At 41.8% G+C, this 17,521-nt stretch overlaps 1 protein-coding gene across 1 annotated transcript; it reads right to left on the minus strand.

The window, feature by feature from the left end:
- Nucleotides 1–195: 195 nt before the first annotated feature.
- On the minus strand, nt 196–15,519 carry T265_07043 (hypothetical protein; the record flags this gene model as incomplete). The annotated part of the gene is made up of 2 exons (XM_009172467.1): nt 196–263; nt 15,387–15,519. 2 exons carry the CDS (start codon nt 15,517–15,519, stop codon nt 196–198), a joined length of 201 nt encoding a protein of 66 aa, XP_009170731.1.
- Nucleotides 15,520–17,521: the final 2,002 nt, after the last annotated feature.

Raw genomic sequence — 17,521 nt, forward strand, 5'->3', positions numbered from 1 at the left:
TACAATGTGCGAATTGCACTTATTTTCAAAATGATTTGGTTGTAGTCGGTCTTGGGCTCTCCGAGAGTTTTCAGCAATTTTATGAATAATGTAGTGTTTCAAGAAAATACATTGCGATGGCTCAAATATCTCATCAGTTGAAACAGTAGGTTGGATTTGTGCAGCACAGTTAGTCGGACATCGCAAACGAGACATTCAGCTGGGATTCACGTTGGTGCGTGTGTGTGTCTGATTCTGTTCACCAACTAACATAGCACAGGAATCTGAAAAAAAAACTCAGACAACCGAAATGCGAATATCTCTTTCACTTTAGTTTCTGAATTATTTATGGTTTGTCTTGTCTCGAACCGCAATTCATTGTTTGAGACTTATTTCACCGAAATCCCCCCGTAGGCCTAGCTTTGATTACTCGACCTGCAACAGTGCGTCTATATTTACTTCTGAAGAATGGCTATTGCAAACTTAGTTGATGGTTCTTGGGTGGGCCAGTTATTTTATGCACTTCCATGCTTTATGAACTTACTTTTGTATTTCGGTAGTAATCAGACTATTCGGTGTCTCAATTCTTCCGATCTTATCCAGAGTGGTTATTTTGATGTCCTTGGTGTCGATGGGATTACTTCCTAATCAGTTTTTCAGATCCACTTAATGCGTCGATATGGTTCGAGAAATTCACTTAACTTCATCTGAATTTTCTCGGGCTACTAACGGACCGCACATACATGATTACCCGTCCTGGTTTACATCGTATTACTTCGTACGCTGTATCTTCTTTCCACTAGTTTACGCCGAGTTCGACTCAGGATTCTGCCACTTATTCGGAGAGCTAGTAACGGCTTTCCTTGCCGCCTAGTTTGTAGACTCATCGGTAAGACGCCATCCAGTTGATGGTCTCCTGTGTTCTCCGATTGGGCCGCTATACGTTGGTTCAGTTTAGTCGATCGTAATCAAATTCTATAAGTTCAGTGGATCGCCACTTCCACAAACATGTAGACATCGGCTTACAGCTAGTATGTCAGATTGTCCGTACCAAATGTAATCAAGTAGTTTGAGCGCTTCGCGTATCAAATCATTCAGTAGAAGGAATATGCTAGATTTTTCATACTCAACATTCCGGTCATCTTGAGAAACCGTCATTTGAGGCGAAGTAATCGAAGAAACATACAAAGGAACACGTGCGTCAGTATTCAGAAGGTTAGTATGCTGTGCTCAATTAGGGGTTATCAAGTTCGAGTTTGGATATGTGGGTTATGTTAACTTCGAATAGGCTGGCTATATCTGCGAGTTCATACTTTTAACTGGTAGTCAACCCTGTCCATACGTAGAGTGTTACTAGCCGTCACTGCGGGTTGAGCGTGAATTTCTGAAGTTCCTGCGCAGTAACCTTGTGTACCGTGGCAGGTTTCCTTGACATGTTTTGGCCTGACCAGATAGTATTTTGTTACTCTGCCGTGGCATAAAATACAGTTTCATTTTTAGCATTTTTCATTAAGCTTCTGGATTGGGAAACGTGTATATTTTGTATCCAGTAATTCATTAGTGGAATTTCCTACTAGTCCCTTGGATCTCTAGGTTTTTCAATTCCCACACTACATCCTGTCTCTCGGGTGCATTAATTGCTTCTAATGTATTGCCTAGTCAAAACGCCATGTATACATTAATTTCTGTATCTTTTTCATACTGTATCCGTTCAGTCGTTTGAGACGTTCGTGTGATATTAGTTGTTCTGGTATAATTTTGCCTGTTTGTGTTTTGTATTGATGAAACAGGGTAGTCGTTTCTCAGCACTGTTTGGATGCGCTCAACCTCGCATTGCTTTTTGAAACTTCACCTGAAAATTCGTTCTGTTCATCCATGTTTTTACCGCCGATGAGATGACATGAGCGGTGGTTTACACTACTGATAAGTCGGTTTTCGGTGCACAGCTAATTAGCTTTTGTCATGCAATCCAGCAACGCAACTGGATGTTCATCAGACTACAATTCAGATGTGATTGATTTAGGGTTGCACAGGTTGTTGGGGGAACCGAGCAGGTTGTCGTTAATCCAAGTTGCATGATCGTACCTCCACCAGACACGCAGCTGGTACTCAACTTCCAACCTTAAATATCAGCAGAATAGTAGCAAACACGGTTGTTACGATATGGAAGCCCGTGGTTTTACAGCAGTGCACCCCTATAGGTAACGGTACTGTTCTCTTACAGCATTCACCAGAGTGCGATAATAGTCTGCAATCGCATATCAACTTAACCACACAAGAAATTACCACTTATTGAATTATGTCCACACTGTACCTATTTCACCTGCTGATAGAGGTGTATCGGCAGAGTCGGCATGGTCTATCCAAAAATGACACCGACGCTACAGCCGTGACTTCTGTCGACTGTCTAGCAATGTCCATAGCTACACTGATTGCTTTGACGTGATTTCACGTGGCCTATTATATTAGCGTGATATATCCGAGTTTTTTTGGCAATACAGTGAACCGTACTTTAAGGTTTATAGACGACGGTACTACTGTTTATTGGTTGATATTCAGTTATACCTTCACAGAGTATGCCGCAGCGCCTAGCGTCATCGTTGTCTTTAAGGAGTCACCAGCGGTTCATCCACTATTGTTCTGGTTGGTGGCAGGGTAACAATCCCTACTCATTGAGACCGCTTCCGACCGGTTGGCTTGGCAACCGAGTGCGCCGCAAATTTGGAGCTATTGTTTTGTCTTTACAAAGGATGACAGCAACATTGAAGACTACCAAGGCCATTTTCGTACAACTGCATTGTGTGTGTGGGTGTAATTTTAATGCATAGAGGGGTTAACAGCCGGAAATTTCTCATGTTCATACATCATTGTTATTGATGGATGACAACGTCTCTTGACCGTTTCCGTCGCAGCTGGTTGAAGCTATTCTTACTTCATTTGGAGAGGTAAGTTGGAAAAATCAAACAAAGGTTTGCATTCTTCAGTACAGTTGACGCACACGGTACTGAGCTTTCCAAACTGGTCGGTATCTGTGGTCAAGACGTTCCTATGGCAACCCACGGTACTATGTTTATTGGACGAACCACCATTCCACAGTGAAACGTAATAATATTTGTTTAAACTTACCGAAATCGCAATCGACTCCCCTTAAACGTATCTCACGGATTGGCTGGCTGATCAGCTTATCAGTACAACGACTCGTAACGATCCCTTTCGAGTACGAGCGCCTTTTCGTTCTGCAGTTGCTTTCTGGTGCTATGCTGGCAAATTCGGATAGTTAAAAAATTGTGATAACTGGATCGCTTTGAACGACGCAGCAGAACAAACCAAATGTGTGATTAATTCACTTCATATTTCGGTAACTGAGTTTGAATAAACATTGGTGTTCTTACTGTTCTTACTTGAATCCTAAACTAGGGATATGTGCATACCGACCAGTAGACAACGATTGGTGTGACCAAATTACTTTCCTCAGTACGACTTCAGATAAAGTCAGCTTTGTTGAAGGAGATACCTCATTGAAAGACCTCTTCAAAATAACGTCTACATTGTCTTTGTGCAGTATATTCAGTTGAATTAGGATATCATACAGTGGAGATCTAACTGAATTCAGTTGAGTACTCCGTTACGACCAACTTAATTGACCAATGAGACTGACTGGCTTATGAGATTGTTGCGCAAAGCTTCCTCTTATTGTGAATACCCATTATTATTGGTTCGATACTTGTAGACTTCGTAACAGATAAGTTCTGGCATGCTTAGTCTCGGGTACTGTGTCTGTCGTTGCAGTGGGTTTGCGTTCTGATCTTTCCAATCATACAATCATTTGGTACCTCTCAACAGTTCTACCCGCCCTAATGCACGATCATGGGAAGGACTTGTTCAAACCAAAGCAGTCCGGTCTCCGCAACCTGCACTGAACATTTTGGGAGTTGCTGAAGCAGGATGCCGTCCTATCAACTGCTACACTTGATGAATATTGTTCTGCAACTCTGTTACCCAGTCACAGTCGACATTCCAACATATGGACGCAGTGTCTGTGGGAGAAATATGAGTTGAATCATCCTCGAGCTCTATGGCCCTTGAGCTGGAATCTAAGTGAACCCACCAATGTACACTCACAACGTAGGTATTACTGTGACCTTGTCTGCAGTTGCAATAAACTTCCTTTTGATCGCAGTTTATGAGAACATTCATAAACCGTACACGAGTTAGGAGGCAGGGAATCGATGGACAACTATTTCTATCTTACTGAGGCACCTAAGCTTTGGGAGTGCTTCGGTATGCAGTTGGTACCCTGATTTCTGAACGCGATGATCAAAAATCTCCAAATTGGTAACTCAGAGTTTCCCTGACTAGTTTCATCCTTTCATCCCGCATTTATTTCATAATAACCGGACAGGTTTGCTTCAGTAGAAGTTTTGTGTTTCTGCTACAATATGTGCAGCCTATTTGTGTTCGACCATAGGACCCAAAAGAGTTTCAGTCCACTTTTATTACCCGCACGTGACCGACAAATTTAATCTGGTCGTTCTCAACAAAGTGTTTCCGATGGGCGAATTGTTCCTCAGGAAGCAGGATGTGGAAAGTGAAGGAATGTCCTTTATCAAAAGTACGTCTGTTGGATAACTACTTGTACTTGCTTCAAAATTTGGTTTGTTTTCATAGCTCGCTTGTTCTATTCGAGTTCACGTCTTGGCCATTTCCGGAGAGACACTTGTGTTGCCAGTCTCCGATATCTAAGAGGCTCTTCAAAGAGGGACACACTATAGAAAGAATTCCCAGCTAGACTCCTATAAAGTTCTCTACTTCTAAAAAGTTCAAGCTGCCCTCTCAGGGTCTTAATTTTGCTCCATGGAGGTCGACGTTAGCACCCATGAAGAAAAGTTGTGAATCCTATTATATTGGGGAAGACGCAGCCAATGTCAAATGTTTCTAGGAAGAACGACAATTTCAAACGACCTAATCCCGCACGACAATGAGAAACTAAGCACGATTTCGTTTGTTAGACCGAATAATTCAACTCGCTGTCATGCGGAACTATCACCTTGGCCTTCTTATCGCAGGAAAATGGGTGCATTTGACGGGTTAGGCAGTATTGGCACATTCAGAGACAATATACGAAATGGCTCCAAAAGCCTCATCACATTTTTGGATGTGACAGCGTTCAATATTAATTGTGCTCTCTGTCCTTAAGTTGCGCTATGACGACCGAAGTCATCGAATGGGCTCGGTCGAACCCTCTCATCTAATCGGCATTTAGATAGACTTGTTGCGTTCCCCAATTGTATTTGTGTAGCATCATAATTGCCATCTGAAAATCGTTTCTTGCCGTTAGGTAGTTGAGAATTAGGTAACCTTAAGATTTTCTGTCGAAAAAAACTTGAATTGAGGCTGTATAGAGCAAACGTCAGATTTTACTTACCGTTACACCTGGAAGGCTTAGTTAAAAAGGCCGAGAAAACGATACATTTCAAGGTTGTGGAAAAGCATGTCTAACATAAGTAAACTTCATAAGTTTCATCCCCACTGTTATCATCTGTATTTATCACCACCCTGAGTGATCCAAAAGTTAACGACGGTTGGTTTCAAGGTGAAACTCTAAGCAAAATTCTGGCGTATGGTCGAGAAGTAGCGAAACACAACCTGTGGGAATCACATCGCGTTCCTGATAAGTGGTCCGAATAGCCCTTCTCGATGATATAAATTATCAGACAGTGACTGAAGGCTTTTCTCGGGATGGGGGATAAAACGCCTAACAACTTAAAGTTTTACGTACATATGGATATCATGCCACATTAAGTTGCCCCATCAACAATCTAATCCGGTTCCGTCAAAGCTCAAAGCATTCGGAATCCGCGTTTTAGTGGCTAGAAAAACGGATAGGCGCAACTCCCAACTGAAATATATTGCTGTCAACGGTTTGATTGTAGGTACATTTACCTACTGCTTCAGACTCGCCCTAGGCGTTGTACAGTACCAATTTTCAACTGACATCTGAGCAGTCCAGATGAAGCAATAATGGAGGAAAATTTTTGAGCACCACCGCTTTTCCGTAACCGTCGTATTGGCTTAGAAGAAAAATTCGAATCAATGTGACCGTTAGCCACCACAGTATTTGCCACGCCCTATTCACCTACCCCTTTTGGTTAAATGTGGTTGACCACCACGTGCGATTCGTTGTCAAGCTAACTTGGGTTGAACAATGAAAGTGTCTATTAAGCCGAATTTCTTTCGTAGCAACAGATTACGGGCACTTCTGAGGGTATTGGAGACTTGGTAGTGTGACAAGCAGTTTGTTTCAATGGTTTTCTCCTTCCATTTGTGTACTGTATTGAGTGTGTCATAACTACTTACTTTTTTGCTCATAGAGCTTCACTGGTATGTTCTGTAACTTTCCCTGCATCACTCAATAGTCAGAATTGAAAAGCACATGGCGCCGACAAAAATCATCTTATCGTGGTGATCAGTACGCTAGCAACCGCTTTTCTGAATTTATTTGTGCTCACACAATTTTTAACTGGTGTTGGCTGGAATCTAATCATTATTTCTTATGAGTAAAGTTCATATCGGAGATTGTACTAAGAAGTATAGAGCACTGCATCTATGTTGTGTTACTTGGGGCCTCATAAACGTTGCAGCGGTTGGAAGATCAAACCATAAACGGTATATGAATGGAAGACTTCTATTGATCATTCCTAAACTTGGGAGCTCCAACCGGCAGTGCGTTCTTGCAGCGAGCAAAACAGCGAATAATACACAGCAGTCCAATTACACAGAGACCAGTACGAAAAAAGCCTTTTAGGTTCTGCTAATGGATGGACAGCCTTAAAGGGATTCAACCAGGCTGTGGAATAACCGCACCGAAAATTGTGGGAGCTAGGGAAAAATACCATCAGCAAGATATCCGGTTCTCCTCGACCGGAATGATTAGAATACAACTCATCCTGAATAGCGCATCAGCATAAACTTCTTCAGGTTGTTGACGTCTTATGTACAAAGATTCTAGTCATTCTAGATATTAAGCTAAGCAGTCCTCTAAAAGTGGCGTTATTCTTGAGGCTCGGGAAGGATAGTTAAATTAGTTGATTTAACGATAGCAGAGTACCTGAAGTCAGCTAGGTTGTAGACATCAAAGCGTGTCAAATGCGCCATTCACTGCTCTGAGTGAATTCAGTAGTTCAATACGGTTACATAATACGGGAAAGTTAAATAAATGGCAGAAAAGAATACGTGTGGTAAATGGATTAAAGACGAATCACTAGTTTTTTGCCTTTGTGTTCATAATAGAGAATTAAAATGATATACTCGAGCTGCCTAAGCAATTCTCGATTGTCAGTGATTGGGTTTGAAAACACTTCGCGAGCTGTTGTTGATTCTACGACATGATCTCCATGTAGGAAGAGTTCAGTGATGACAGATTTGAGACAGAGCAACTTCTCTGATGTTCCACTTCGGTACGTGCTCCCCTGTTTGTGTCTCAAGGTACCTCCTGGTTCTCTCTCTGCAGATACAGTCAAATTGATAGACCTAGTTGGCTTTGACGCGCCAGACAGGTGGATATATTTGATCGAATTAGAGTGCTATTAGTTTGTTGAAAAGGTGCTAACTGAACGGCAATGTAGGTACTTTCGACAGCGCTTAATCAGGGATGATAATTTACTCCTCTTTAAACAATAACGATAAGCGGAATGGCTTTTTGGGAACAGTTAAAACGGCGTGGCACCAAAGTATCTCCCTATGGATTCCACCGGGTAATAATCCTCAGCCGAGGCGTCCGAGCAATCCCAACTCATCTGGGATGTTCCAGGGGTGATATACCATACAGTCTGTGAAGAAGGGTCCTTACCAGAACCGCTTTTCGTCCACGGGGTTAAAGCTTTTAGAGTGATAATTCAATCCTTTCCAAGTGGACTTTCTGGAGGTGCAACGCGGTTGTGAAAATTGTTGTGGTCAGTGCATATGACAAATGCATAATCCGAACATCGTTCGTGTACCAAAAGTTATCCGATTTTCTCTAGGATTGCCTCCCATTGTCCAGGTGGGTGGTCATCTCCATCGTTCATTAGCCTAAAAAGCGACGTACGGCTCCTCCGTCCGTAGAAATAACAAAAGTGGCATTCTTTAGATCGTAGACTGCACGAAATTTCGCCAGAGCTTAGCAGATACCAGAAATAATATCCTGAAAAAAATACTAGAGGCTGGAGGTGTAGTTGCATGCGGACGGTTTGAACCTTACCGATAAGCCACTTGTTTCACAATGGAACTGTTATTCAGCTAGATTCCGCTGAGTGTTTTTGAATTAAGTTGAAATGATAAAGCTTGTGATTCAGTGACATTTACTTCGTTCTGCCTAATTCATCCTCACAAGTGTAACGTTTCGTCCACTGAGGTTTATTCCACTGAAGATGACGGCCTAACGTGGTTCTTTTTACATCTTTGAACATGTCATCGGTTGTTTTGCGGTACTAGGTTGGGCGAATCCTGGAATGTGGCTTCCGAGTTCAACTTCACAGTTGCATTACAGGAGCTTTGATCTACTCGACCCACCTTTGGGTTCATCATAAATTCACGTCTAGTCAGTGATTTGTTATCTAGAAAAATTTGTCTTCCCAAGTGTGAAACAGCTGGTCATCCACTCAGAATATCCCTTGAAACGTTCCAGATTCACTACTGTTTCTGTATTCTGTGGAAATAAAAAAATAATTTCGGTTACCGTATTTTGCTTACCGTATTTACTGGACATGTTTCGGTCCGACCCGAATTTGAATACCGGTCAAAAGTCTACCTTCTATACCATCCAAAACCTCTTAACTGGACGCACTTTACTCAGGCTTAAACTTCGAGTATCCACCAACTGAACCGACTCCAACACTTGCTACAGCGTTGTTCAAAAATAGGCTTGATCGAATGGCAGAAATTTAACATATTAGCGTAGAAGATGTGAAATTATCGTCTTCAAACAAAATAAGATATCATTTGGGGTGAGATGGACATTAAGAATCACGTGGAGAAAAATGCTCGTGATTCCAAATGGTGACCGTAAATTTGTTGCAGTTGATAAAGAGAGATTCTCAGAACGTGATTCAATAATTTTCTCTTTCCCTAAAATCATTCACTGTTGAATGGTGATCCCCTATGAATTGTCTATTTATCTATTGAGGTGGTCTCGCCGGGAAGGCTCAATTAGATCTTATGGAGATGATACGACTGGTTGTTTCTAAGGTGTTTGGCTAGTGGTTAGTCTATCTCCATAAGTTGTTTCTTGTTAACTCATAGGATGAAGTTTCTTCGATATTCTACGATCGAGTAGAAGGTCCAGACGGAAAAAAACATGTTTGGATCGTTCAAATGATAAGATGTATCATTGAGCACTCGCTATGTGAAGTAACATACACGGTAACTTTAGAATAATCTGTTAAAAAGGGACTAATTTTGGTCGGTACTTTGAAGCTTCTAAACCCGTCAGGGCTTGTCCACGACAGATCGTAGTTGTTCCCTTTAAGTGTTCTCTCCTACAGGGAACCAGTGAAGTATCACCATGCAGACTTTTCACAGGCCATAGCTACCAAGATAACAACCCTGGTTGTAAAATGGTTGGTCAGATTTGTGCTGGGTACCAGTGCACAGGTTTCGCGTCCTGTTTTGAACTGAGAAGGGAATTGGCTTACGGTGGACACTTTTGGTGACTGGTCCCTCAAACGACTTCTTTTCCAAGCTCAGTCTCACAAGACCGTACTAAGGTAATCTTAATTCGAAATCGCTCTTGAAGAGATGGATTTCTGTGTATTTCATACACCTGCATTTAGCCCCAGGGCTGCCCGAACGGAGTGTAATATGTGTTCGGAGGAACTTAAAAATATTAGGTCGAGGTAGTGTTGGTAGACTAGAAGTATGAGGAGCACGTCACACACAGTCAGCTCAAATGGTGTAAAATGTGTTTCCTATACTTTATCCTAAATGACCTACTGCTTCTGATGGGCATGTTATTTTAACTAACACTCAGTTTTTCCGGCCGAATTACAAACAGTTGTTGAGAAAATCAGAATACGACAACACTAGAAAAATCCCTCGATGGTGGCAGATTATTGAAAAAGACCGATTCACTTGGGCTATATGGCATACTCGGAAAGCGTAGACCTATACAAGAAGACCGCAAAAGTAAACAAACAGAGCAACCTGGCAGAACTGGAAAGTTAGACGGGGTGGAATGCATCATTCAGGTCCAGGCTATCTTCTTTCCAAGGACTAGCAGCTGAACGAGATTGTTTGAGTATCACTGACACTAGTTTACGCAATATTCGTTTCTGAGAACAACTGATCACATAAAAAGGTAACTGGTGGAAATCGTCATCAAACAGTTTACGGAGAACAATATGCCTTTTACTTAAGCTATCCATCAAGAAGCTGGTAAAAACAGAGTGTACCCATTCTATCACCATATGATCTGTTTTCGGCAATCCAAAAACTGCGATGAGCAGGATTAAATGAATAACTTCATACAATTTTTATCAACACTGTTTACGGAGCAAAGGAGATGTTTAAAAAACAGTCTGTTTCTTAAAAAAGATTTTGTGTACTTGTTCATTCCGCTTCAAGTCGGAAACGACAATGTATAAAAACGAAACGGCTCCTTGAGACAACATAATCATTGACAGTAGTTTGTGACTTCTCCGCGCTGTTTTCAAGCAGTGTGAAGGATTTTTGGTTCCGGGAAGTATAAGCGACAGAATTTCCTGATCATCTGAACTTTGGACGTTCATAAAGCTCATGGAGACAGACCAGCAACGTCCATGGCTTCCGCGAGATAGCCCAAGTGGTTAGAGCGCGAATTTACCGACCGGAAGGTCCGTGGTTCGAACCCGACATTTGGCACTCGACTTCCCCTGTCTAGGCTTGGGCAACCTGGCAGTATCCCAGCCCTCGTGCTTCCTCCGGGTGGCATGGCAGCTAGGCACCGGAAGGGTGCTACAGCTGAGCGATGGCTTCGGAAATGCGTGTCAAGGACAACCTACATCGTTAGTTTAGATCCTTGTGCCTTGTATTCAACGTCATGTTCGTCCTAACCGGCCCCTGTCAATGTCTTTGATGTACCGAAGATCATCCTATCTGGCGCTGTCATAAAAACCGAGTTATTTGAAATGAGACTGAGTTTTGGTGAGCCACCACGTTTCCACAACTCAACTCAGNCCGAGTTATTTGAAATGAGACTGAGTTTTGGTGAGCCACCACGTTTCCACAACTCAGATATATATATATATATATATATATATATATATAATATTAAATATCACTAAAGTGTCATTATTATTCTGTTTACTCCCCATCCAGTGGCAAACCAACATTGGATAATTGGTATGCGAACAAGGAGGTTTCTGAACAACAGCGATTCAACGCCAATGCTAGCTTCGTCTGAGCAACTCTTCGTCGATTGAAGATCAGCGTGTTTCGGAAAGGTTGATTCAGGTTGGATATCTGGGCCCTTTAATAATGTGTAAATCTAATAACAGATGGCCTAGTGACATGTATATGTGAGTATAACGGAGGTAGTTGTGGGTTAAGCCTTTGACCCAAGCGGATCTTAATCGCTCACCACTTCGCACAGACGGCATTCAAACTGAGTGGGAGAGAAACATTCTTCCGTAGCAGTCTTCGCCCTGAATCTGTGGGCTTTTTCCATGCATCCCCTGAGCTTTCTGAGCGCGGTTGAGGTGAGACGATCTGTGCTTCATGTTCCAAGTTTCCCTTTAACAACAAAAGTTCAGACGGTAACTTAGGTAGAAAATGTGCGTCACACGGGGCAGACATATCTCGTCTTCAAAAACGGTGAAGTCTATGGTCTCAACCACATGTCGAAGATTTCCGGGGGAACGTGTAGTAGGAATGTGCTGGTGATTCATCGTTCCTGATTATAGATTATTGTTTGGTTGCTCTGTCTACAGTAAACTTTGGGTAAAACTCGAATGGTGCAGTGATCAGACCTAATTAGAGTCGTGCCGCGTACCAAGCACGTTTGACGGCAAGAAACAAGCTTGTTTTCTACGTTTCTCATTCCAGCTGTCCATATAGAAAACACATCAACGTGGCTTGGACCAGTGCAAGGTAGGAATTTGACAGAATTCGATGGAAAGAATGAACTGTTTGCCCGAAAAATTGGGTGGATTAAGATATTCACTCGGAGGATGGATAAATTATTCCTGAGGAACCTGTAATCTATTAACATGTGAAAACTATGAAATTAAGATTTGTTACTGGCATGGCAATTTCAAATAAGTGGCGAAGAGTTCCTTGAAATGCCTTATAAAGAACAATTTCTTCCGATAGTGAAGGCCTTTAGAATACTATAAACGCCAATCTCGTCTTTGATAGTAATCATATTGTAGGTCTCATTCCCACCCGCCCAAGCAAGACGATAGAGCAGAGTAGATAGAGAGTAGAGCAAGACGATAGCAAAACAAAATGGAAACACACCGTTGATGGGGCAGGTAGTTAACTAATCTGTACACCTTTACCGGAGATACGAATGTAAACGGACAAGCCCACTGTAACAGGTTTCGGACGAAATATACTCATTTGCAAGTAAGACTGAACCGGTGCGTCTGTCAAATAAGTTGATGAGGCAACACCAGACCAATGACGAGATTTGCAATCCTAGTACGACTGGCTGACCGGAAATTCCTTCACTAATAGACGGAAGGAATCACAGAATGCGCCGTACGTGTTCTTTAAAAAAAGTGATGTTGGAAGGCACGTCCAAAGCGACACGTCTATGTGTATTCTATTCGGCAGTTCGTAGTGGGAGAAGAGGTTTTTGTGAAATTCACGAACGTTTGATTCACGATGACGGAATTTTCAGAAAAACGCCAGATCCATATCTTCTTAAAACAGGGTAAATGGAGGTCATAGTAAGGTTTTGCACTTTACCCCCTTGGAGTCAAAAGGTAGCCAGATTTCAGTAGAACCAATGAACGTTGACTATAGGCTAATCGCAATTCAGTTGACACGCGAAGTATAATTTAACTTATCTTTATGTGCGAGTCTGCTGTGGTCATACCAGCCATCACAAAATCTTTGGTAACCAAATAAAGTATGATCCATAAGTTAGCGGTACGGTAGGTGTGACTTCCCGAAAGGGATGAGTGCGTAGTTTGTCTATAACGCGAAGAATACCCAGGAAAAACTCTGATCACGTTGGGAGGTAGAACTTTGGAAATGTGTCGAAATTTCGGTAGCTAGAGTGACTTTATTTGCTGCTGGCCTGTTCACCGAACTTAGCAACTTACTCCCAAACGTTTCGTCACTATACACTACACTATATATTGCGCACTGATGATGTCTTCTTGTATGGGGAAGAAATGATTGCATGTCAATTGGCAAGTTCGGTGAACAGATCAACGGCCAGTTGGCGAACTGCCGGATAAAACCTTATTCTCCAAATGTCGCAAGTTGTAAATAGTATGTCTGAAGCAGGATGTGTGGCCCAGTGATAATAAAACGAGGGTTTAGCGCAAATACATACCTGTAGCACATGTTTGTAGCACATGTGCTTTGGCAGGGTCGGCTTGGCAAGTATGGATTCACGTGGTTCGTAAGTGAAAAATAGCCTCATACTCGTAGGCAAAGGACCGTCTGTTTTCAGTCAGAACGGGACGACAGCAGCAACCAGGGCTTATTTAGGCTTGTCTTTTTGTCACGGCTACTATCCATATGTGTGCCGCAGAAGGTCCATTCTGTTATCAGTGGAACTGATCGCGGCTTATGAGTTGCATTTCGCTTGATGCATTTTTCGAAAGTTTTTCGAAAGTCGTCTAAAGGAATTTGTTTCAGGTCCAATCCAGCTCCTTAGAAACAAAGAGATGCAAAACCATGAGTTTTTCATGCCCATTCAACAACTTTAAATGACATTTTTAGTACACCCAGAAATTGAAATGTGGGACAGGGTGAGAGCAAAGTAGCTGATAGTTAAATGGTCAGCAAAAAATTGGTTACTACGAGTGAAACGACCAATGAACTTCGCACCACCAAGAAGCACGTGCAAAAATTCTGGGGTCCATGGAGCGATAAGAGCTTTTGGAATGATTGAGCATATAAAAATGACAGATGGACGTGTAAGGAATAGCTTGGCATCTTTACCAAACAGTATTAGATCTTATTGTTGTCTAATACTGTTGGAAAGACGACAGACAATTCCAGTGATCAAATTTGGCCACCTCAGTGCATCCGGGAATCGGTTTTGTTATCCAAATCCATTGATTTTCGATAGAATAAAACTACCCCTTTTTAGGCTTATGGAAAATATATACCACGATTACTGATAATTCAAGTTTAGATATGTTGCATATTCCGAGCATTAATATTGATAACCTCGGCTCCCTGACTTCATCTGTCAAGCTTTCCGCGATACTATTTTGTAGCCGCTCCTCGAAATACTTTGTGAGTCGGCGTGGAATGAATATCATAACCTTAGTACCATCTAATGCGATTTGTGATGAAACGTAAGTGCTAATGAATGTTTCTTGGAAAAAGTTTGAAATATTTTGTGACAAAACATTTATTCCGACTGAAGGATGGCTATCTTATGAGGTATGATTTTATGCATGGTTTGTTTGCCTACGAATATCTTGATATCTGGTCGATTGACTCCGTACCCATTAGTTGTATGCTATGAATAAATCAGGCCTAACAACCGTGTTAGCACCGTAGCGAAAAGGCTACGTTGTGCTTAGGTGGAAATTGTTTTTGTTCCTGACATTTCGGGCGTTTCTAAAGAGCGCTAAAGTGACTCCGTGGAAAAGATGACAATTCTCCGGGAATTTCGTATTTTCCTCGATACTCACGATCAATCAATATTTTGGGGGTAAACCTTGAGTAATGGCCAATTCAAAGTATATTATGCATTCTTATGTAGGTTAATCATGTTCACCAAAGCAACTTTGTTGCTTGTTTGATCGATAAAATTTATCTGATGAACCATACATAAGCCAGGTTTGAAAACAACTCTGAATATTAATTTCAGTGCAACCGACTTTTGAGTAATCGGAAATTCTCAATAAACAACAAAGGATACAGTCGACGGTTGTGCTTCCTCGGGCATAAAACTAGCTGACATTAGATGGGCATAGTTGCCAAGCTACACCCAGGAGACGTGAAGCTATTCAGTGGATTCCTCGGCCACCGATGGGAAATGCGATTGCCTTTAAGTTTGCTAGACCCCGAGCACTAGTTAATATGAGGTTAGGTTGAGCTAACACATTGGTTACGATAACGGTTCTATACGCCTATCGCTCTTTACATGCGAACAGCAATTCAGGTGGTCAATACAGACAAAATATATTGATCCATAAGCATAGCACAGAAAATCATTTATCATTCTTATGTCTGTCCTAGACCTGATTCGCGTGACTTACCACAAGGTGACCAAAGCCAGTCAATATCTTGTTCGGCATAGACTGTTGAGCAGAGTTTCGATAAAATAGGTTGACCAAAATGATTCCATTGCTTCAGTGAGCCAGTTAAATTTGCTTGACCGTTTTCTGCCATTCTTCACAAATCCCTCTAACGTAAGTGAAGCAGTCCAGTTGTGAACAACCATCGCGTTTCTTCCACCGTTCACTTGCTGTTTTCGGAACTTTCTCTTCATGCCGGAAATAGGTTGATGTTCAGAGGATAACAATTTCATTAGTAGCTCTAACCGTGTCACCACATTGCTCTAGTCTTATCTACCGAAAGTAAGGCTTCTGTCCAATCAATTCTTTCGTGAGAACAATACAAAATCAACACGTAAGAGTCGCGTGAGAACTGGACCGCAACGCGTCCGTTGTATTGTCTTCCGGAGGCGTGGAACTGGCACACGTCGATGGAACTAGATAGGAGATGAGAAATGACAATAGCCTAGAATGCACATACACACGCACGACTGCGCAGCCAGAAACGCACGTATATGTATGTGGAGGTCATTTGACTTCACCGTCTTCATTGGATTCTTGTTCATCTTTTAGAAAGACAATAGCATGTCGTGTATCTCGAACCCATTGGTGTTTGGGGCAACGCCCAACGTTGCTAAGACGTACGTATCAGGGCATATCAGTGCGGCTGGGTTCAAAATAAAATTCTTTTGAACAGTGCTTATTTCTAAAACAAATATTGTTTGAACTATTCTGATGCCCTTTTTGACCTCAGAACTGCGGTTCAGGTTGAACTATCCGCTTGACTAGAGACTACTGCATGCTCGAAAATTTCAGTCTGCTATGTAAATATCAAACTGAAGGGGTTCGCTCGAGGATCAGCGGTTTTCTCTCACACAATTTCTGATTGACAAACTACCGTAAAGAGGTAACCTTTGTTAGCGATTTAAAAGACGGAGAGAATTAGATGTTTTCCGGAAGTGTTTCTACAAGGTATTCTGCTTCAACTTTTCAAACAAATGAACAAATAATACATGGAGTTTCTATCAAGCACCAGACAACTGGGTTCATGTTTACCAGCTAACACTGTTCACACTAGCGAGCTGCACTTTGTAGATCTAATGCATCTCGTTCGTTCTCCGTCAATATGCGAACAAGAGGCTTTCGAAAAACCTGTCTGTTGATTTTCTTTCATCAAATTAACTTAGAGCATTCTGCAAATCTTCTATACCAGACAATCTAAACGCCTAATTTGTGAACCTAAATGACTCTCAAACAGTGTTTATCAAGTGGCTAAGTCAGCCTCTTCAGCACGGGATAACATGTGGTTTCCTGCTGTACTGCCCAACTGAACGCTGGTTTTTAAGGCTACGCCGCAGGCAGATACCAGGCTAATATGACGTAGAGCGGATTTCTGGTATATCCGTCATCGAGTACGAAAGCCATGGAATTTGTGAAAGCATGAAAATTATTCCATCATCTGTGCAGTTCCTCTAATTGCTGCTGAAGTGTGCTCATGAGCAGCGAGTGATTGGGATGGTAAGTTATGAATGGTTCACTTAATAGATATTCATAAAAGGGGGGATGAAAAACAAATTTCGAACTGTTTGGTATTTAACTACGACGCTCGCACCTCGTCAGCTCCAGTCGGTAACGAAAACAGACAAGTTCTGTACTCAGTACATACCAGTGTTCACAGGACCCGTGGGCGTTGTATGAAAGCATGATAATGCAGATAAATTGGTGTTATTTTGGAGTTCATAAGCATACCAAGAGGTAATAAAGTGTAGTCAAATGGCACTACAGGCAAGATAGGGCTATCTGGGTTGCATCGATCAACCGAAGAGCACCACGGGCGTATTTTGGTTTAGTTAAAGTCCCTTAAATTAAAAATTATACGGCTGAATTTTGGAACTTGAGCGAGATCACGGCAGTTTTATAGATTTATAGATCGGCTGAATAGATATAACAAAGGAAAGATTATTCAACATGTATGGGAAGAAACGAAATATCAAGACAAATGACACTGAGATTTTGATACACACAGTTGCTTCGTTCTGACCCGTGGAAACAGCCAAATACCAACAGGGATACGAACAATGTATAAATTGAGATAGAAATGCAAATTGCTGATCAAA

The sequence above is a fragment of the Opisthorchis viverrini genome (assembly GCF_000715545.1).
Source record: "Opisthorchis viverrini unplaced genomic scaffold opera_v5_158, whole genome shotgun sequence".
Taxonomy (NCBI): domain Eukaryota; kingdom Metazoa; phylum Platyhelminthes; class Trematoda; order Opisthorchiida; family Opisthorchiidae; genus Opisthorchis; species Opisthorchis viverrini.